Genomic DNA, 21,524 nt, shown 5'->3' on the forward strand with positions numbered 1-21,524 from the left:
TCGCTCTATGATCTTCCTTCTGTTGACCTTCCTTTTGTTTCTTCCTTTTCATCGTAGGGAGCTGCCTCGAGTAGTAGCCCCAGGACGAGAGAGGGGGGCAAGTAAATTTAACATAAATAAATAAATAAATCAACAGTCTAAAACCACAACCGCAGCAACAACAAAATTAGAAGAGCAGCAAAGAAGACCAGGGGTCTGAAGATGAAACAGTATGATGAATGGTTGTAGGAAATGGGAAGGTCTAGGCCGACCTTGGCATCGCTATGATTTGTGGCCTTCAACTCCCAGAATTCCTCAGCCAGCAAGGCTGGTCTAGTCAAGGGGTCGGCAACCTTGGCTCTTTTATGACTTGTGGATTTCAACTCCCAGAATTCCTGAGCCAGCATGGGGGAACTATGACCCCCTCATGATTCATGGACTTCAACTCCCAGAATTCCTGAGCCAGCATGAGGGAACTATGGTCCCTTCATAAGTTGCGGACTTCAACTCCCAGAATTCCTGAGCATGAGGGAACTATGGCCCCCTCATGACTTGTGGACTTCAACTCCCAGAATTCCTGAGCCAGCCTGGCTCAGCTTGGAACCTCTCCCTTTCCCCTCAGCACGGCTGGCTCAGGAATTCTGGGAGTTGAAGTCCACCAGTCATAAAACAGCCAAGGTTGTCTACGAGGATGACTTGATAGCAGTATTCCAATATCTCAGGGGCTGCCATAAAGAAGAGGGAATTAAGCTATTTTCCAAAGCACCTGAAGGCAGGACAAGAAGCAACGGGTGGAAACTAATCAAGGAGAGAAGCAACCTAGAACTAAGGAGAAACTTCCTGACAGTGAGAACAATTAATCAGTGGAACAGCCTGCCTCCAGAAGCAGTAAATGCTCCAACACTGGAAGTTTTTAAGAAGAGACTGGACAGCCATTTGTCCGAAATGGTGTAGGGTTTCCTGCCCGAGCAGGGGGTTGGACTAGATGACCTCCAAGGTCCCTTCCAACTTTACTACTATTACTATTTTTCACTTAAGGGCAGTGACTGTTCAAAGTTATGACAGCTCTGAAACAAGTGACTTAGGACCGTTTTTCACACTTACGACCGTTGCAGCATCCCCTGGGTTCATGTGCATGGCTGGCTGGGGAATTCTGGCAGTTGAAGTCCACAGGTTGTAAATTGCCACGATTGGACACTCCGATTTAGTGGTTCCTGCAGACATGATTCCCCCTGCAGATATCCGGGTAGTCCTCTACTTACAACGGTTCATTTAGCGACTGTTCAAAGTTACAACGGCACTGAAAAAAAGGTCTGTTTTCTCTCACTTATGACCGTCGCAGCATCCCCCTGGTCATGTGATCAAAATTCAGATTCTTGACAACTGGTTCACATTTACGACGGTCGCAGCATCCCCGGGGTCACGTGACTCCCTTTGGCGACCTTCCGACAAGCAAAGTCAACAGGGGAAAGCCAGGTTCACTTCACAACTTTGTTATCAGTTTTAACAATTGCGGTGATTCGCTTAACAACGGTGAGAAGGTCGGTCATAAAGTGGGGCAAAACTTAACAACAGTTCTCGCTTAACAGCAGAAATTCTGGCTCCATTGTGGTGGTGATAATAATAATAATAATAATAATAATAACAACAACAACAACAACAACAACAACAACAATAGAGAGAACGAACTGGAGAAGATCACAAAATACAAAGACCTACAAATAGAAATAGAAAGACTGTGGCAAAAGCAAGCAAGGGTAGTACCAATAGTCATAGGCTCCTTGGGTGCAATCCCAAAACAACTGGAGCACCACTTGAACACCATTGGCATTGACAAATTTGCTATTAGTCAATTGCAAAAGGCGGCCTTACTAGGAACTGCTTCCATCCTGCGACGATATCTGTAATACCATCAAACATCCACATCTGCCTATCCCAGGTCCTGGGTAAGGACTCGATAGGTAGACAAAATGCCAAATCCGGTCTGAGCATCTGGCTGACTGTGCGATGATCAATAATAATAATAATAATAATAATAATAATAATAATAATAATAATCCAGACTGAACATCTGGCTGACTGTGCAATGATCAATAATAATAATAATAATAATAATAATAATAATAATAATAATAATAATAATGTCAAAATTGAGAAGACAGCAATAGACAGTAAGTGCCGCCTATGCAAAGAAGCTGAAGAAACAGTGGACCACCTGCTAAGCTGTTGCAAGAAGATTGCACAGACTGACTACAAGCAGCGGCATGACAAAGTAGCAACAATGGTGCATTGGAGGATCTGCAAAAAATATCATTTGCCTGTAAGCAAAAACTGGTGGGATCATAAAATAGAGAAAGTCATAGAAAATTAAACTGCTCTGGGACTTCAGAATTCAAACAGACAAGCACCTGCAACATAACGCCCCAGACTTAACAATTGTCGATAAGAAAGACAAAAAAGTCTGGATAGTGGATGTGGCAGTGCCTGGAGATAGCAGAATAGAAGAGAAAGAACTGGAGAAGATAACACAATACAAAGACCTACAAATAGAAATAGAAAGACTGTGGCAAAAGCAAGCAAGGGTAGTACCAATAGTCATAGGCGCCTTGGGTGCAATCCCAAAACAACTGCAGCACCACTTGAACACCATTGGCATTAACAAATTCGCTATTAGTCAATTGCAAAAGGCGGCTTTACTAGGAACCGCTTCCATCCTGCGACGAGATCTGTAATACCATCAAACATCCACATCTGCCTATCCCAGGTCCTGGGTAAGGACTGGATAGGTAGACAAAATGCCAAATCCAGTCTGAACATCTGGCTGACTGTGCGATGATCCATAATAATAATATGGGTATAATAAGAGGCTTAAGATGGGAACCATCAAGAAAGACACGGAAGGCTTAATACTGGCTGCTCAAGAACAAGCACTACAAACTAAGGCCATGAAAGCAAAGATACAAATATCCATCGACAATCCAAATTGCCACCTTTGCAATGACAAAGTTGAAACTGTTTCACATCGAATCTCTGAGTGGAGCAAAATCACACACAAACTGACTACAATCATTCCAGGACTTATTTTCTGGTTGGGTCTTATATTTAGGGAAATACGGTACTCGACGCATCCGTCTGGCTGATCATCTTAAGTGGGGCTTAATTTTGGGGGTGGGGCTTATATTACGAGCATCCTGAAAAAAAAAAATCGCGCTAGTAGGACTAATTTTCCAATTGGGTCTTATTTTTGGAGAAATGGGTATTTTGCAGGTGCAGAAGAGAGTTACGTGGGAGACCCCCCCCCCGGATCCCATGCGGGTCTGCCTATCCTGTGAGAACCCACGGGAAGCCCGTCTTAGGTCTGCCCTGGCAGAAGTTGAGAGCGCAGAAGAGAAAAACAAATTTATTTCCAAATTTATTCCAATACGGAATATGCTGACCCCAGGAAACATATTCTGGGCCTTGGGCAGTGTTTCTCAACCTTGACAATTTTAAGGCATGTGGACTTCAACTCCCAGAATTCCACAGCCAGCAATGCTGGCTGTGGAATTCTGGGAGTTGAAGCCCACATGCCTTAAAATTGTCAAGGTTGAGAAACACTGGCCTTGGGTAACAGTTACAAACTGTTCTCGTTATACAGGCTGGGGGGGGCGTGGGGGTGGATATTGCGCCATTTTATTAAAGGGCGTGCTTTTAATTGTATTAATTAGGGCCTCTTTTACACTGTTGCGCAGTTGTGTATCGACAGCGTTGAACTTTAGAGCAGGAGGACCCTGTGAACAGCGAAAACAATGGAGGAATAATCATTGAAAAATCACAGCGTCTTTAAATATGAGACTAAAAGGTATTATCTAGCTGATGAGTAAATTTTAGATTATTATCAATAGTTTAATATGGTTGAATTTATATTAGTTTTAGTATCATGCTTTAATTATATTATTATTTTCGTTTTTAATTTGTTAATATTTATTATGAAAAGGAGTTAAAGTATGTCATGGATTGTTTGTATAGTTGGGTAATGTTAGTTGGATTATGATTGTTTATTTGTAACCCTGTAATCAGCTCTGGGAAGTGGGGGGGATGGGGGGGAGGGATTTGGAATATATATTGTATAAAATCTTTAAAACTTTGAATAAAAAAAGAAAGAAAAAGAAAAATCACGGCGTCTTACTTAAGACGCAAATCACAAGGCTCAAAGCTGCCCTACTTCGGATACAGGTCCTCGACTTACAACCATCTGTTTAGCGACCGTTCGAAGTTACAACGGCGCTGGGAAAAGGGACTGGCGGCGTTTTTCACAAGGACGGCCGTTGTGGCATCCACGTGGTCACGGGATCAAAATTCGGACGCTTGGCAACCGGCTTGTATTTACGAGGGGGGGCCGTGTCCCAGGTTAGGGGATCAGCTTTTGAGATGCAAAGTCAGTTGGGGGGGGGAGTCAAATTCAATGAACAGCCGTGTCCTAACAACTGCAGCGATTCACGTTAACAACTGGGGCGAGATAGGTCGTAAAGTGAGGCAAAACACACTTAAGAACTATCTTGTTTAGCAATGGAAGTTTTGGGGTCCGTTGTGCTCATACATCAAGGACTACCTGTATATAGGATGATCCAAGGCCTGGAGACTAAAACGGACGAAGAACGGCTGCGGGACTTGGGTCTGGCTAGTCTAAAGGAAAGAAGAAATAGGGGAGACATGACAGCAGCGTTCCAGTATCTGAGGCGCTGCCCCAAAGAAGAGGGAGTCAAGCTATTTTCCAAAGGCCCAGAGGACAGGACAAGAAACAACGGATGGAAACTAACCAAGGAGAGAAGCAACCTGGAATTAAGAAGAAACTTCCTAACAGTCAGAACAATTAACCAGTGGAACAGCTTGCCACCAGAAATCGTGGGCACTCCATCCCTGGAGGTTTTAAAGAAGAGGCTAGACAGTCACCTGTCTGAGAAGTTATAGGTTCTCCTGCTTCAGCAGAGGGCTGGACTAGAAGACCTCCAAGATCCCTTCCAGCTCTATTATTCTATCATTCTATAATCCCAGATCAATTAACCAGTGGAACAGCTTGCCACCAGAAATCATAGGCGCTCCATCCCTGGAGCTTTTTAAGAAGAGGCTGGACAGCTACTGGTCTGAGATGGTATAGGGCAGTGGTTCTCAACCTGTGGGTCGGGACCCCATTTGGGGTCGAACGACCATTTCACGGGGGTAGCCAAACAACGCAGTCCACCATTTTTTCCCCCTTTTCCTTAGCTGTGCTACTCCCTTTTATTCTATTGGCTTTTGAAAGCCAATAGAATAGACTCTCTTGAATAGAGTCTAATTCTATTGGCTTTCAAAAGCCAATAGGAATTGTCCAGGCTGTCTCTCCCCTGCTGAGCCCGCCAAAAGTCCCATTCTGCAAATGGGGCTGCACCAGTTGAGTAGTCCTCGACTTACGACCGGTTGGGGGTCGCGGCATTAAAAAGGTTGAGAACCACTGGTATAGATTCTCCTGCTTGAGCAGGGGGCTGGACTAGAAGACCTCCAGGGTCCCTTCCAGCTCTATTCTGATGTATAGCAAAGGTGCTCTCCAGCTTTCTGCTTGCGAAGAAGCCTGTGACCTTAAGGGGCTATTCTGCAGAGTCTCCCACCAGGGTTTGAAGGTCAACCAACAGGGCTTGTCCCAGCAACAGAAGGAAGCAGAGGGAGCTGGCTCCTTTAAAAATAACTGGCATGTTTTTAACAGGTGGCTAACCAGACATGGGGAAGGGCTGGAATGCAGCCCAGGATAGGGAGGGAGGGAGGGAGGCAGAAGGCTAGGTGATGTGATTCAGACACAGTTGGAAGGGAAAAAGTTGGAAGGGGGATGCACAAAGGGATGGGATGAAGTCTGCAAAAGGGCAAAAAAAAATATAAGGTGGTAATAATAATAATAATAATGTAGACAAAAATGCCAAATCCAGTCTGAACATCTGGCTGACTATCTGATGAATAATAATAACAATAATAATGAGTTGGAAGGGACCTTGGAGGTCATCTAGTCCAGCCCCCTGCTCAGGCAGGAAACCCTAGTCCAATAGTTCTCAACCTGTGGGTCGGGACCCCATTTGGGGTCGAAGGACCATTTCACGGGGGTCGCCAAACAACGCAGTCCACCATTTTTTCCCCCTTTTCCTTAGCTGTGCTACTCCCTTTTATTCTATTGGCTTTTGAAAGCCAATAGAAGAGACTTTCTTGAACAGAATCTAATTCTATTGGCTTTCAAAAGCCAATAGGAATTGTTCAGGCTTTCTCTGCCCTGCTGAGCCCGCCAAAAGTCCCATTCTGCAAACGGTGCTGCACCAGTTGAGTAGTCCTCGACTTACGACCAGTTGGGGGTCGCGGCATTAAAAAGGTTGAGAACCACTGCCCTAGTCTATACCATTTCAGACAAAGGGCTGTCCAGTCTCTTCTTAAAAACCTCCAGTGTTGGAGCATTCACCGCTTCTGGAGGCAGGTGGTTCCACTGGATAATTGTCCTAACTGTCAGGAAATTTCTCCTTAGTTCCAGGTTGCTCTCTCCTTGATCAGTTTCCATCCGTTGCTTCTTGTCATGCCTTCAGGTGCTTTGGAGAATAGCTTGACTCCCTCTTCTTTGGGGCAGCCCCTGAGAGATTTGAATGCTGCTATCCTGTCCCCCCTCGTCATTCTCTTCATTAAACTAGACATACCCAATTCTCGCAACCGTTCCTTATATGTTTTAGCCTCCAGTCCTCTGATCATCTTTGTTGCTCTTCTTGGTACTCTTCCTAGAGTCTCAACATCTTTTTTACATCGTGGTGACCAAAACTGGATGCAGTATTCCAAGTGTGGCCTTACCAAGGCATTAATAATAATAATAATAATAATAAAGTTGGAAGGGACCTTGGAGGTCATCCAGTCCAACCCCCTGCTAAGGCAGGAAACCCTACACCATTTCAGACAAATGGTTGCCCAGTCTCTTCTTAAAAACTTCCAGTGTTGGAGTACCCACCACTTCTGGAGGCAAGTAGTTCCACTGGTTAATTGTCCTCACTGTCAGGAAGTTTCTCCTTAGTTCTAGGTTGCTTCTCTCCTGGATTAGTTTCCATCCGTTGCTTCTTGTCCTGCCTTCAGGCGCTTTGGAGAAGAGCTTTTGCGATTGGCTTGAGTGATCCAACAGAGGCCGTTCCTGTCCTGGAAAGGGTGTATAACACAGAGTTGAGCAAAAAAAAAAAAAAATATAAAATATAGTCAAGGATTTCTCAAAAATTCTTCCCTCGGGATCAAAACGTCTGAAGCAGACGGAGCTGTTCTTCATTTAAAATGCATCTCGCCATAAAATGACTAAGGATTAGGTTCAAACCATCTGTTTTGAAGATCTCACGCTCAATCTGGCCTTTTTTTAAAAAAAGAAAAAAAGAAATTATTTCACTTGCTGACTTAGGCAAGCGACGGCTTGTCAGAATTGTGTCTGGGCCTCTCGTATTTCCGAAGTGGGAATAGCAGTAAGTTATCTTCCAGATTGAAGATGATTAACAATGAAGCTTGGCATCCTCAGGATATATTTCAACGTCTACCTAGGTGAAAAAAATGCGCATTCTGGGTTTGGTCCACGCGACGGATTTGACCTCTGTGCTATTTGGACCTCTCCATGAAAATCACCAGGAATTTAGTGGCAACTCAGTTTAAAGTTTTAATCTTTAATTCCACTAATTTGCCCCTTGTCATTTTAACCCCCATTCCCTCCCTCCTTCTTTCTCTCAGCCCGTTCCCCCTCTTTCTCTGGTTTTCTCTGACTTTGTTTTTTTTTTAATAATTGTTTTAATCAAAACTTAATTTTTTTAAATAAATAATTCAAGGTGACGAACAGACTGAATACAACATCCTTCTCCTATTTTCCTCACAACAATCCTGTGAGAGAGTCTGCCCAAGGTCACCCAGTTAGTTCTCATGCCTAAGACAGGACTAGAATTCCCCAGTCTCCTGGTGATTGGCCCAAAGTCACCCAGCTTGGCTTCCATGCCTAAGGCGGGACTAGAACTCACCAGCTCCTGGTGATTGGCCCAAAGTCACCCAGCCGGCTTTCATGCCTAAGGCGGGACTAGAACTCACTGTCTCCTGGTGATTGGCCCAAAGTCACACAGCTGGCTTCCATGCCTAAGGCGGGAATAGAATTCCCCAGTCTCCTGGTGATTGGCCCAAAGTCACACAGTTGGTTTTCATGCCTAAGGCAGGACTAGAACTCACCGTCTCCTGGTGATTGGCTCAAAGTCATCCAACTGCCTTTTATGCCTAATCTGGGACTAAAACTCACTGTCTCCTAGTAATTGTCCCAGTCACCCAGCCACTTTCACATCTAAATCAGGACTAGAACTCACAATTTCCTGGTTTCTAGGCCCGCATCTTCATCACTACGCTCAAATGGCTCTCTTTTTACCTCTGTCTGCTTTTCTTCACAGAAAATTGGAAAAAAAAAGCTCTTTTACTGAACGCAAACTTTTGTTGTCTATCCAACTCTTTGTGGCTGGGGAAGACAAGGCAGAATCTTTTATAATGTAGGCTAACCCATAGCGCCCTCTGCTGAGAAGTAGCGGAAACATCATTTATTTCAACATGTCCTCACAACAGTGACCATTTTCACTGAAAAAAGGGACTTATCACCACTTTTCACACTTAACGACCGTTGCGACATCCCCAGGGTCACGTGATCAGACCCTTGGCAAGTAGTTTATATTTATGACGCGGTCGCGGTGTCCCGGGAAGAGGGGGTCACGCGATCCTCTTTTGCAACCTTCCGACAAGCCAATTTTAACGGGAGAAGCCAGGATTCTTTAACAACCGTGCTAACTAAGCTAACAATGGCAGCGATTCCCTTAACGGTGGCCAGAAAAGTCATAAAGTGGAGCGAAAGTCACTTAATAAAAGTTTGACTTAGTAGCCAAAATGCTCGGCTCGGTTGTGGCCGTAAATGGAGGACTGTAAGGTTTCCTGCCTGAGCAGGGGGTTGGACTAGATGACCACCAAAGTCCCTTCCAACATTATTATTATTATTATTATTATGGATCATTGCACAGTCAGCCAGATGTTCAGACTGGATTTGGCATTTTGTCTACCTATCGAGTCCTTGCCCAGGACCTGGGATAGGCAGATGTGGATGTTTGATGGTATTACAGATATCGTCACAGGATGGAAGCAGTTCCTAGTAAGGCTGCCTTTTGCAATTGACTAATGGTGAATTTGTCAATGCCAATGATGGTGTTGAAGTGGTGCTCCAGTTGTTCTGGGATTGCACCCAAGGAGCCTATGACTATTGGTACTACCCGTGCTTGCTTTTGCCACAGTCTTTCTATTTCTATTTGTAGGTCTTTGTATTTTGTGATCTCCTCCAGTTCTTTCTCGTCTATTCTGCTGTCTCCAGGCACTGCCACGTCCACCATCCAGACTTTTTTGTCTTTCTTATCGACAATGGTTAAGTCTGGGGTGTTATGTGGCAGGTGCTTGTCTGTTTGAATTCTGAAGTCCCAGAGCAGTTTAATTTTATCATTTTCTATGACTTTCTCTATTTTATGATCCCACCAGTTCTTGCTTGCAGGCAAATGATATTTCCTGCAGATCTTCCAATGCACCATTGTTGCTACTTTGTCATCCAAATTTATTTTTACACACACATCCACACCCTTAAAACCTTTATCCCCACCTACTTCAGAAAGGGTGGGGGGGGGGGGAGTCTGCCCCTTCTACATCCTTGGCCCAGAAGTTAAATATCTGAGGGATGAGTCTTGTGTCTGTGGGAATACTTATCCCTGGCCAAAAATGCACTCCTTCCTTCCAGTAACTGCCAGAGTAGATAAGAAACAGACCCTCTGCTTTCAGTTTTAGGCCTTTTTAATGGGAGACAGGTTGTCCTCAACTTACGACCACAACGGAGCCCCAGATTTCCCTGGTTATACAAGCCAGTCGTTAAGTGAGTTTGGACACCATTTTATGGCCTTTCACGACACAGCTGTTAGGCGAATTGCTGCAATTGTTAAGTTAGTAACATGGTTATTAAGTGAGTCTGCTTCCCCCCTTGATTTTGCATGTTTGAAGGTCGCAAAAGGGGATCACGTGATTCCCCCTGGGACGCCGCGACCGTCATAAATCAGAACCAGTTGGCCAGCGTCCAAATTTTGGTCACAGGGATGCTGCAGCGGTCGTACGTTTGAACAACAGTCGTAAGTCATTTTTTTTCCAGTGCCGTTGTAACTTCAAACGGTCACTAAAAGAATGGCCGTAACTCAAGGATTACTTGTCTAGGAAACATTGGGTATCCTAGTCACATTGGAGTAAACAAGCAAGCTACAGGTAATCCTCGACTTACAACAGTTCATTTAGTGACCGTTCAACGGGACCGAATATGCCGTTACGACCTTGTTGCAGTTACAACCTTTGCAGTATTCCCACGGTCACGTGATCAGAATTCGGACACTCGACAAACCACTCCTATTTATGACGGTTGCAGCGTCATATCTGACAAGCAAAGTTTATGAAGGACACTGCAACCGTCATCAATGTCGGTCAGTTGCTACGAATCTGAATTTTGATCACAGAATCCCGGGGAGGCGGCAAGTGTCGTAAGTGTGAAAAACGGTCGTAAGTCACTTTTTTCAGCGCCGTTGTAACTCTGAACGGTCCCTAAATGTGCTTTGTAAGTGGAGGACGACCTGGACCATCAGTGTTCGACTGACGACGATTTATTTTATGATCGTTGGAAGTTACAACAGCACTGGGAAAAAGTGACTTAGGACGGTTGGCCACTGGCACGTACTTATGACGGTTGCAGCATTCCCAGGGTCACGTGACCCCCCTCCCCCCTTTTCCCAACCTTCTGACAGACAAAAGTCCACCGGGGAAGCCAGATTTATTTAACAACCGGGTTACTACTCAAAGTGTTTTTTTTTTTTTTTTCCAAAAGGCAAGTGGGCTGCCTTTGTTTTTCCTTGAAGACGTTTCCCTTCCCGTCCAAAGCAGCTTCTTCAAGTTCTGCCTGGATGACGTCACTCCCCCGCCATTCGGTCAGAACCGAGGAAGCTTCTTGGATGAGAAGCGAGAGGTCTTCAAAAAAAAAACCAACCGGAAAGTCCAGTTGGCCTTTTGAAAAAAGCAGCTTTGGGAGCGCCACGAGCTGGAGGACGGAGAATCTCCACGGACAGCCGTGTTCTTAGGGACAACCTTCACAACTCAATCAGTGGGGAGCTGCGATCAATCCATCCATCCATCCATCCATCAATCAATCAGTGGCAACAAGGCGCCTGGCCCGAAAAGCCTCCATTGTTTGCGCTGCCCGGCTTCGCCCCGGAGGACGGCAGCCTCTCCTCCGCTCCCCCGACCCACCGTCGTTACCTTCTGGAGGCCAGAAAGGCCGCGCTTCCCCCTCCGGCAAAAACAGTGGCGGAGGTAGGCTTCGGGCCGGCGGGTAGGCCTCGCCGCGGGCGTCTCCTAGCAACGGGCCGGCGCCGCTGATTGGCTGCCCCCTCCGGGCCGCCATTTTTCAAACGGCCGCGCCGCCCTTCGGCCTCCTGGCCCGGCCGCGGCATGGAGGGCGCCCCGCTGGCCGCGAAGCCCCCGCTGCGGAGGAAGGGAAGGCGGCGAGGGCCGGAGAAGGAGCCCCGGGCGCGGCCCAGCCTGCCGGGCGAAGCGGCGCTGGAGGAGAGCCCCGGCGGGGCCCAGCGAGGGGGGGCGCCCGCCGCCTCGGCCTCCTCCGCCTCGTGTGGGCGGTAAGTGGGCCGGTTCAGCCGCTTCCCCTCCCCGGAGGAGAAGGGCGCCTCCGCTGGGGAGGCCGAAGGGAGGCTGTTGGGCCAGCTCCGCCCTTCCTTCCTTCCTTCCTTCCTTCCTTCCTTCCTTCCTTCCTTCCTTCCTTCCTTCCTTCCTTCCTTCCTTCCTTCCTCTTTTTCCTTCCTTCCTTCCTCTTTTTCCTTCCTTCCTTCCTTCCTTCCTTCCTCTTTTTCCTTCCTTCCTCCTTCCTTCCTTCCTTCCTTCCTTCCTTCCTTCCTTCCTTCCTTCCTTCCTTCCTTCCTTCCTTCCTTCCTTTTTCCCTTCCTTCCTTCCTTCCTCTTTTCCTTCCTTCCTTCCTTCCTTCCTTCCTTCCTTCTTCCTTCTTTCCTTCCTTCCTTCCTTCCTTCCTCTTTTTCCTTCCTTCCTTCCTCCTCCTTCCTTCCTTCCTTCCCTTCCTTCCTTCCTTCCTCCTTCCTTCCTTCCTTCCTCCTTCCTTCCTTCCTTCCTTCCCTTCCTCCTTCCTTCCTTCCTTCCTTCTTCCCTTCCTTCCTTCCTTCCTTCCTTTTCCTTCCTTCCTCTTTTCTTCCTTCCTTCCTTCCTTCCTTCCTTCCTTCCTTCCTTCCTTCCTTCCTTTTTTCCCTCCTTCCTTCCTTCCTTCCTCTTTTTCCCTTCCTTCCTTCCTTTCCTTCCTTTCCTTCCCTTCCTCTTTTCCTTCCTTCCTTCCTCTTTTTCCGTCCTCTTTTGCCTTCCTTCCTTCCTTCCTTCCTTCCTTCCTTCCTCTTTTTCCTACCTTCCTTCTCTTTTTCCTTCCTCTTTTTCCTTCCTTCCTTTCTTCCTTCCTTCCTTCCTTCCTTCCTTCCTTCCTTCCTTCCTCTTTTTCCTTCCTTCCTTCCTTCTCTTTTTCCTTCCTTCCTTCCTTCCTTCCTTCCTTCCTTCCTTCCTTCCTTCCTTCCTTCCTTCCTCTTTTTCCTTCCTTCCTTCCTTCCTTCCTTCCTTCCTTCCTTCCTTCCTTCCTTCCTTCGTAATAGTAGTAAAGTTGGAAGGGACCTTGGAGGTCTTCTAGTCCAACCCCTTGCTCAAGCAGGAAACCCTGTACCAGAAAACACCTTGCTTTTCCTTGCAGGTGGTAGGGATATAGGATGAGGCTTGTAAAGTTGTTTATGGAAGTGTTGTGTTTGGGAATGCCGGCTGTTTCTGCGTTTGTGCACTTTATTTTTTATTGCTTTATGGTTTTTGAGCTGCCCCGGGTTATGTTGCCTAAGATGGATGTCTACATCAATTGTATAAATAAAAATGAACCTGACAAACAAGCTGAATTACAAAATGAAAGGAGAGGCAGCATCGCATCTCTGAATTGAGACGAATTGGCTCTTGAAGGCCCCGGTGAACCTGGTTGAGAAATTGAGCAGTCTTGACATGTATGGCTTAGTCCTTGACTTACAACCACAGCTGAAACCCCCCCCCCCCAAATTATCTTGCTAAGCAAGATGGTCGTTAAGGGAGGTTCTGCCCCATTGGACGATCTTCCTTGCCACTGATGTGAAACGAATTCACTGCACTTATGTTAGTAACATGGTTAAGTGAATCAGCCTTCACCGTTGACTTTACTTGTCAGAAGGTCGCAAAAGGGGATCATGTGACCCCGGGACACTGCATAAACCATCATCCATACATGCCAGTTGCCAAGCATCCAAATTTGAATCGCGTGACCGAGAGCATGCTGCAAGAGTCATAAGCATGAAAAGTGACTTTTTTCAGTGCTGTTTTAACTTGGAATGGTCTGTTGAAGGAAAAGTCTTCAGCGTGGTTCAGTCCAAGCTGGGAATAAACAACATGGCGACTGCTTTAGAAAGAAGGTTGCAGTTTATTGAAGAGGAGAGCCAGGACAGGAAGATAGCTCTGGAAGAAAAAAGAGAGCGAGCACATGTAGGGAGTGGGTTTTTATACCCTCTGGAGCCTTTTGTTTGGAGTTGTTCCTGTGGCATGAACTTTGACCTGAGTCTGAGTGTGCCCTTTGGCATCTGTGGGTTAATCCTATTATTTCCTGTCTTAGAGTTTGAGTGGGGCATGTAAATTTTAGGGGTCTTTATCTTCTTAATCTTCTAGCTGGGGGCCTCCAAGCTTCTTGGATTATTTACATCTGCATTTCTACAGAGCTGGTTCACGCTTAGGGGAGGGAGACTTGGGGCTATTAAGAAAAAACTGGGCATGATTTTCTGCCTCTTCTAAGATTCTTTGAGGAAACATATTATTCTCCCTTTTAATATTTCCTTCTCTGGCTGGGTGACTTCCCACAGGTCACTAAATGGACTGTTGTAAGTTGGGGAATACCTGTAGGCTGTTTTGTTTGCATCGTAGCAAGACTGAGCAGAGCAACTATCACTTTGAACAGAGAAAAAGAATGCTCACTGTGAGAATAAGTTAAGAAGTTGGATGGGGAATCATGGAATCCAATTTACTGGAAGGGCAAAGCTTGACCTAAAGCAGGGGTCTTCAAACTTGGCCCTTTTAGGACTTGTGGACTGCAATTCCCAGAATTCCTCAGCCAGGCAAGCTGGCTGAGGAATACTGGGCGTTGAAGTCCACAACTTCAAACTTGGCCCTTTTAGGACTTGTGGACTTCAACTCCCAGAATTCCTCAGCCAGGCACGCTAGCTTAGGAATTCTGGGAGTTGAAGCCCACAACTTCAAACTTGGCCCTTTTAGGACCTGTGGACTTCAACTCCCAGAATTCCTCAGCCAGGCACGCTAGTTGAGGAATTCTGGGAGTTGAAGTCCACAAGTCATAAAAGGGCCAAGTTTGAAGACCCTGCCCTAAAGATTGGATTTAGCAGTTGGGCTTCTAAAACGGATTGTGGATTTAAAAGCGGATGTGAGTCAGCTGCCTGATGTAAATGCAAAAAAAAGTAAAAGCATCTGCCAACTTCAACTGCATTTTAAAACCACGGTTTCCAGATAACAGAAAAAGATCATTCCATTCTTTCCTGTCCAGGTCAGATGAATTTTGAGGATTAAAGCCAGCTAGGGAATGATTTTGGAATGTTTCAGAGAAGAGCAACACGATCCGGGAACTCACGATAAGTTCCTACCGAGAGAGTGTGAGATATATTTAATTTTCCGACAATTAAAAGCTACAGTGGAGTTTTTTGTGCATTCTACAGGCATCCTAAGAGTTGTCACACAGAAAAAGCTATGATCTGGTTTAAAATCTTCACAATATACAGGGTACCACTGTGCTTTATTTTGCAGCAAAGCGCATTTCAGATGAAGCTAATAGCTTCCTCATGATAAGAACAGTTTGATGGCGAAAACTAGGAAGACAGTAAGCTCTCTGTGCCTGAATGGATAGACAGATAGTCCTCCAGTTGCAACAGTGAGGGATTCTTCAAATGCATCCTGTTTTTTTTAGATAATTTATTAATTTTCCAATTTTACATTTAAGTATTTAAAAAGCAATGTGGTGACCGGGTTAATCAATAGTTCAATGACAAAATCTTTAGTGCAAATCTCAGGTTACAACATCAGATATTTCTTCTCTTTTTTCCTTAACATTTCCTGTCTCATATTCAAGCCAGTACAGTTCTAGTTGTAGCAACTCAATAAAAACATCATTATTACATTTATCAATAAATTTTTAGCTTACACATATCTTGATTACATTCAATCTTCGTAAACAATCCATATCCTGTTATTCATTTTTACCCAATTTTTAGTTTCTCATCAATATTCCAATTTAACCTTTATTTATAATTTTCAGGCTTTGGGTAACCAAGATTTACCTGTCTCAATTCATAACAAAGTATAATATCCAAAATACACAGTTTATCCATTTGAATGTAATCTTGTTCTATTTCCTAAAAGTTAGCCATTTCTCACCATATTAAATCATCTATTTAATAATACAGTACCCCATTTCATAAATCAAAACCATTGTGTATATTAACTGGGTTAATCAATACATCAAACATATTCATAATAATTAATTTTCTTTTTCCTTTTAGGTCTAATTTTTAAATATTAAACAGAAAAAAACCCTTATTTTCAACTAATTTCCAAGTATTTTAAATCTAATGACCAAAATGCATCCTGTTTCTTAGCCTGAATGTGGAGACAAACACCTGTGTCCATTTCCAGCCACCAGATGTCAGTAAAAGATGGGGATATTTCATTTTAAAATGCTGCACATCTGCTGCTTTAAAAAGCTGTAGCCTAGCCCTAGACCAGGGGTAGGCAACCTTGGCTCTTTTATGACTGGTGGACTTCAACTCCCAGAATTCCTGAGCCAGCATGGGGGAACTATGGCCCCTCATGACTCGTGGACTTCAACTCCCAGAATTCCTCAGCCAGCATGGGGGAACTATGGCCCCCTCATGACTCGTGGACTTCAACTCCCAGAATTCCTGAGCCAGACTGACTCAACTTGGAAACCTCTCCCTTTCCCCTCAGCATGGCTGGCTCAGGAATTCTGGGAGTTGAAGTCCTTGAGTCATAAAAGAGCCAAGGTTGCCTGCCCCTGGGCTAGATCATTCCTCCTGCTGCTTATCCAGCAAATTAAATGCCAGGCATGAATTGCAGAGAGGAATGACACTCCCCACCACACGGATGGTCCTTTCGGCTAGAATTAGATTCTGAGGCCCAAAGAGCAGAAACTGGATTAAAAAAAAAGCAATGGGCTGGAATGATGCAATAAAAAGATAACTACCTTTGTGTAAATAAATTGTGAGGGGAATTCCCTGGGGGACTCTGGGAGTTGAAGTCCTCAAGTCTTAAAGTGGCCGAGGTTGGATACTCCTCGTCTAGACTAGAGCACTGTTTTCTCAGCCTTGAAGATATGGAGACTTCAACTCCCAGAATCCACCCATCTTAAACCCTGCTGGCTGGGGAATTCTGGGAGTTGAAGTCCCCAAGTCTTAAAATGGCCAAGGTTGGCTACTGCTGCTTTAAAGCTTCGAAAAAATGTTCTCTGCCCCTTAAAAGCAGCCAACAAAAGGTCCTTAGTTTTGAAGCTGAATAATAATAATAGTAATAGTAACAACTGGCAGCAACCCGTGTCAACCATCAGCCCAGTCAATTTGAATGTTCAATTGACTGAGGTTCATGTCTAATGAATAAAAGATATAATAAGAATAAGAATAATAGTTGGAAGGAACCTTGGAGGTCATCTAGTCCAACCCCCTTCTCAGGCAGGAAATCATTCTCTCCGATCCAAACGATGCCCAAATCTTGTCCAAGGCTATCTTGGTTCCTGTGCATCCTAACCCAGTGTTTCTCAACCTTGACAATTTTAAGGCATGTGGACTTCAACTCCCAGAATTCCACAGCCAGCATTGCTGGCTGTGGAATTCTGGGAGTTGGTCCACATACCTTAAAATTGTCAAGGTTGAGAAACACTGTCCTAACCTGTTCCTTGTTTTTGTGACTGCAACTCAACTCGCAGTGTCAATACACAAATCCACCGTGGCAGAAAGGAAGTAGTTTGGGCCTTCCGATACTCGGCTGAAGCAGATTTGGCCAGAGGGATGGAAACTTCTTGGGAACGGAAAGTTTTTCCGATCTTCAGCCACGGGAACACCGTTCTCCGCTCGGCAATAAAATAGCTTTCTTCCAGACCACCAGCAGCCCGTCCCCTTAAATAGAAAGGTATGCTCTCCTCCCCACTCCATCCAAGAAAATAATAAGTGGTTAAACAAGTACATCAGCAATATTTATAAGACATCAGCTATCCCATGGTTTGTTTTTTTGTTTGTTTGTTTGTTTTTTTGCATTTCTGTATAGGTAGGCCTCGACTTTAACGGAGCCCACCCATCACGGTCATCAGTCGAGATAAATGGGTCAATATAATAATAATAACATTGGAAAGGACCTTGGAGGTCATCTAGTCCTGCTGGCTGTCCAGTCTCTCCTCAAAATCCTCCAGTGTTGGAGCATTTACAGCTTCTGGAGGCAGGTTGTTCCATGGATTAATTCTTCTGTATATTAGGTGCTAGTCCCTTATGTTCGGCTTCAACCCAGCCAGACAGCCATGCACCAAGTTCATACATCTCGCTAGATTACAGTGTTTCTCAACCTTGACAATTTTAAGGCATGTGGACCTCAACTCCCAGAATTCCACAGCCAGCATTGCTGGCTGTGGAATTCTGGGGGTTGAAGTCCACATACCTTAAAATTGTCAAGGTTGAGAAACACTGCGTTAGAATGTAGACTGTCTAGTTTGGCTTAGCATGTTACATGAAACCAGCTCCTTTTGCTCCACTCAATAGCCATTCCTAAACCGGGTCTTCGCACAAAATGCTGATACCCGTCAGAAGCCACTCATAAAGAGATAAATTGTGGCACCCCATTTATTTATTTGCTGGGCTGGTTAAGTCATCGCAGTCAAACAGACTCTGAGCCACGTGCAGTGACCCAAATCTGTTAACTTGGGTTAACAAAAGGGCGGTAAGCCTAAGCAAAATCAGAACTAAAATCCACAACGCAATCGTACATAAACTGGGAATTTAAGCACTTAAAAATCCAAAGAATCCACTCATTTTGCAGAAAAAATATGCATAATAACCCTCCTCTCAAGGCCTTATAGAATAATCTATTTTTTGTTTTGCAGTAAATTGATAAAAAAGGGAGTCTATTCCAGAGAAGGGACAATGACAGAAAAGGCCAATCTCTTGAGGGGAGGGGACAAAGAGTTATTTTCTGATTGAAAGGAGCCCAGCTTTATTCAATTTTGTTGGAAAGTCAGATTTTACAAGGGGAAAACAGTCCTGCAGATAACCAGACCCTGAACCGTGAAGGGCTTTAAAGGCAACAAGAGATAGTATGAGGGTGCCTTGAGGATAGGATTAATCTTGCAGTCTTTTGAAGGTCCCAGAGACTTGAAGACAGATAATCCAAACAGACATTGGATAAATTGCTATCCAGAAATTCTTTGATCAAGTCCCTAACGAAGTAGCCTTGAGTAAAAAAAAACGCCAGCTAAAGGACAAGAAACAGTAGAAATTAGCAGACAGTTCATTTACAGGCAGTCCTCGGCTTAACGACCAAGACAGAGTCCAGCATTTCTGCTGCGAGCTCTTAAGTGAGTTTTGCCCCATTTTACGACCTTTCTTGCTGCAGTCGTTAAGCGAATCGCTGGGGTTGTTCAGTTAGTAGCCGTTGTTAAGTGAGTCTGGCTTCCTCACTGACTGTTGGTCAGAAGGTTGCAAATGGGGAATCACGTGACCCTGGCACCCGGCAGCCGTCGTAAGTATGAGTCAAGTTGCCAAGTGTCCAAAATTTTGATCACGTGATGCTGCAACGGTCGTTAAGTGTGAAGAAAGGCCTTAAGTCACTTTTTTCAGCGATGTTGCAAATTCGAACAGTCACTAAGTGGATTGTTCTAAGTCGAGGACTACATTGTATAGAGTAGTGGCCAAAATTGTGGAAACCTTTTGGGAAAAAGTGCATTTTTGAGGTTTGATGGCTAATAACACCACTTTTTTGGGGGGGAGTAGTAGCATAAAATTATATATCAATGGAAAGCTAATTTAATCTAGAAAGTAATGCAACAAAGTTTGTTCAAGTATCTGTACTGTATTCTGTAAAAAGGTATAGCCAAAGAACTAGAAAAAGGAAGCACAACTTGCTTAGGTTGATCTCAGGGAGCTTTCCTTCCTCTGATGATAGCCAATGAGCGTGAGATGTTTAGCGAGCCAATCGGGTGTCCTCTTCTTCTGGCCATGAGCCAATCGGATCACAGTAGGATTCAGGTATTGATGTCCTGTATTGAAGCTGAGAGGAGGACATTGGTTGGTGTGTTGTGTGATCACTATCAAGTTGGCTGGGGTTTTTGGTGTTCTTTCATTTAGTCAGCCTGTAAAACGTTAATAAAATTAAAGTCATGGTGCAAAGAGTTGACCGGTCACCCAGAAAATGATGTAAAATAGTATTATTAAGTGAACAAGGCTACAGTTATAAAGAAATTGGAAGAAAAATGGGTGGAAACTTAACCAAAGGTGGCATTTCTACTGTACACTTTTCCCAAAAGGTTTCCACAATTTTGGCCACTACTGTATATACACACACACACAATTACACACACACACACACACACACACAATTACACACACGAGAGAGAGAGAGAGAGAGAGAGAGAGAGAGAGAGAGAGAGAGAGAGAGAGAGAGAGAGAGAGAGAGAGCATTAAACAACCAGTGGCATCAATCCATGCTCCAAAGGTTCTTCAAAACAATATTTTTTTTTCATGACTTAGGGCAGTGTTTCCCAAACTTGACAATTTTAAGGCATGTGGACTTCAATTCCCAGAATTCCACAGCCAGCATTGCTGGCTGTGGAATTCTGGGAGTTGAAGTCCACATGCCTTAAAATTGTCAAGTTTGGGAAACACTGACTTAGGGAAAATATCAGGGCCGATCAAATTTCAGAGGTGAGGCTGTTCCAAGAGCAAACGGAGAAACTGCTCCTGACCCTCCCGTCCACTTTATTCGCAGGAGTGGGAGAACCACAAACAGGCTCTCTTAGTCTAAAGCAGGGGTTCCCCACCAGGGGTGCGAGGCGATATCCCAGTGGTGCGAAAACTTGGGTTTTCAAGATGATAGTTATATGCACAGTTTATTGCCGTTATTTCGAACTTTCGTAAGGGGGGCGAGAATATGTCGGAAGCGTTCTCGGGGTGCGAGGTATAGAAAAGGTTGGGAACCACTAAAGGAAAGAAGAAATAGGGGAGACATGATAGCAGCGTTGCAGTAGTTGAGGGGCTGCCACAAGGAAGAGGGGGTCAACCTCTTCTCCAAAGCACCAGAGGGAAGGACGAGAAACAACGAATGGAAGCTGATCGAGGAGAGAAGCAACCTGGAATTAAGGAGAGACTTCCTAACAGTGAGGACAGTTAACCCAGTGGAATAGACGTTGCCTCCAGAAATCATGGGTGCTCCATCACTGGAGATTTTTAAGAAGAGACTAGACAATCAGTTGAGATGGTATAGGTCAGGGGTATTTATTTATTTATTTATAAAATTTATATGCCGCCCAATCCCTAGGGACTCAGGGCAACCTTGGCAACCTTGGCTCTTTTATGACTGGTGGACTTCAACTCCCAGAATTCCTGAGCCAGCCACGCTGAGGGGAAAGGGAGAGGTTTCCATTGTGAGCTATGCTGGCTCAGGAATTCTGGCAGTTGAAGTCCACGAGTCAGAAAAGAGCCAAGGTTGCCTACCCCTGGCCTAAGTCCTAAACGGTGAGCCTCCTAGACCAGGGGTAGGCAACCTTTGCCCCTTCATGACTCGTGGACTTCAACTCCCAGAATTCCTGAGCCAGCATGAGGGAACTATGGCCCCCTCATGACTCGTGGACTTCAACTCCCAGAATTCCTGAGCCAGCATGGGACTATGGCCCCCTCATGACTTGTGGACTTCAACTCCCAGAATTCCTGAGCCAGCATGAGGGAACTATGGCCTCCTCATGACTTGTGGACTTCAACTCCCAGAATTCCTGAGCCAGCATGAGGGAACTATGGCCCCCTCATGACTCGTGGACTTCAACTCCCAGAATTCCTGAGCCAGCATGGGACTATGGCCCCCTCATGACTTGTGGACTTCAACTCCCAGAATTCCTGAGCCAGCATGAGGGAACTATAGCCCCCTCATGATTTGTGAACTTCAACTCCCAGAATTCCTGAGCCAGCCATGCTGAGGGGAAAGGGAGAGCTTTCCAAGCTGAGCCAGGCTGGCTGAGGAATTCTGGGAGTTGAAGTCCAAGACTCATGAGGGGGGCCATAGTTCCCTCATGCTGGCTCAGGAATTCTGGGAGTTGAAGTCCACCAGTCCTA

At 45.1% G+C, this 21,524-nt stretch overlaps 2 protein-coding genes across 4 annotated transcripts in view; one reads left to right on the forward strand and one right to left on the reverse strand.

Annotated features, from left to right (window-relative positions):
* The window catches only part of LOC120308994 (tubulin alpha-3 chain), a 29,526-nt gene extending 18,010 nt beyond the window's left edge, over positions 1–11,516 (reverse strand). The window contains exons 1-2 of one of the 3 annotated variants that reach the window (XM_039345757.1): positions 11,335–11,516; positions 6,965–7,146 (exon numbers count right to left, since the gene is read on the reverse strand). In XM_039345757.1, coding sequence (XP_039201691.1) covers positions 6,965–7,146; positions 11,335–11,479 — 327 coding nt within the window. In that variant the 5' untranslated portion in view covers positions 11,480–11,516. Of the gene's footprint in view, positions 1–1,083; positions 1,132–6,964; positions 7,147–11,334 lie in introns of those variants that run through there. The other 2 variants (XM_039345760.1, XM_039345758.1) reach the window with 2 other exon arrangements.
* Positions 11,488–21,524, forward strand: part of NET1 (neuroepithelial cell transforming 1) — an 86,223-nt gene continuing 76,186 nt past the window's right edge. Inside the window, exon 1 of the mRNA XM_039345755.1 lies at positions 11,488–11,708. Within this exon, the coding sequence (XP_039201689.1) occupies positions 11,527–11,708 (182 nt within the window). The 5' untranslated portion in view covers positions 11,488–11,526. The remainder of the gene's footprint in view (positions 11,709–21,524) is intronic.

The sequence above is a fragment of the Crotalus tigris genome, unplaced genomic scaffold (genome assembly GCF_016545835.1).
Source record: "Crotalus tigris isolate CLP2741 ecotype Arizona unplaced genomic scaffold, ASM1654583v1 scf7180000017975.10810073628:1450386, whole genome shotgun sequence".
Lineage (NCBI taxonomy): Eukaryota > Metazoa > Chordata > Lepidosauria > Squamata > Viperidae > Crotalus > Crotalus tigris.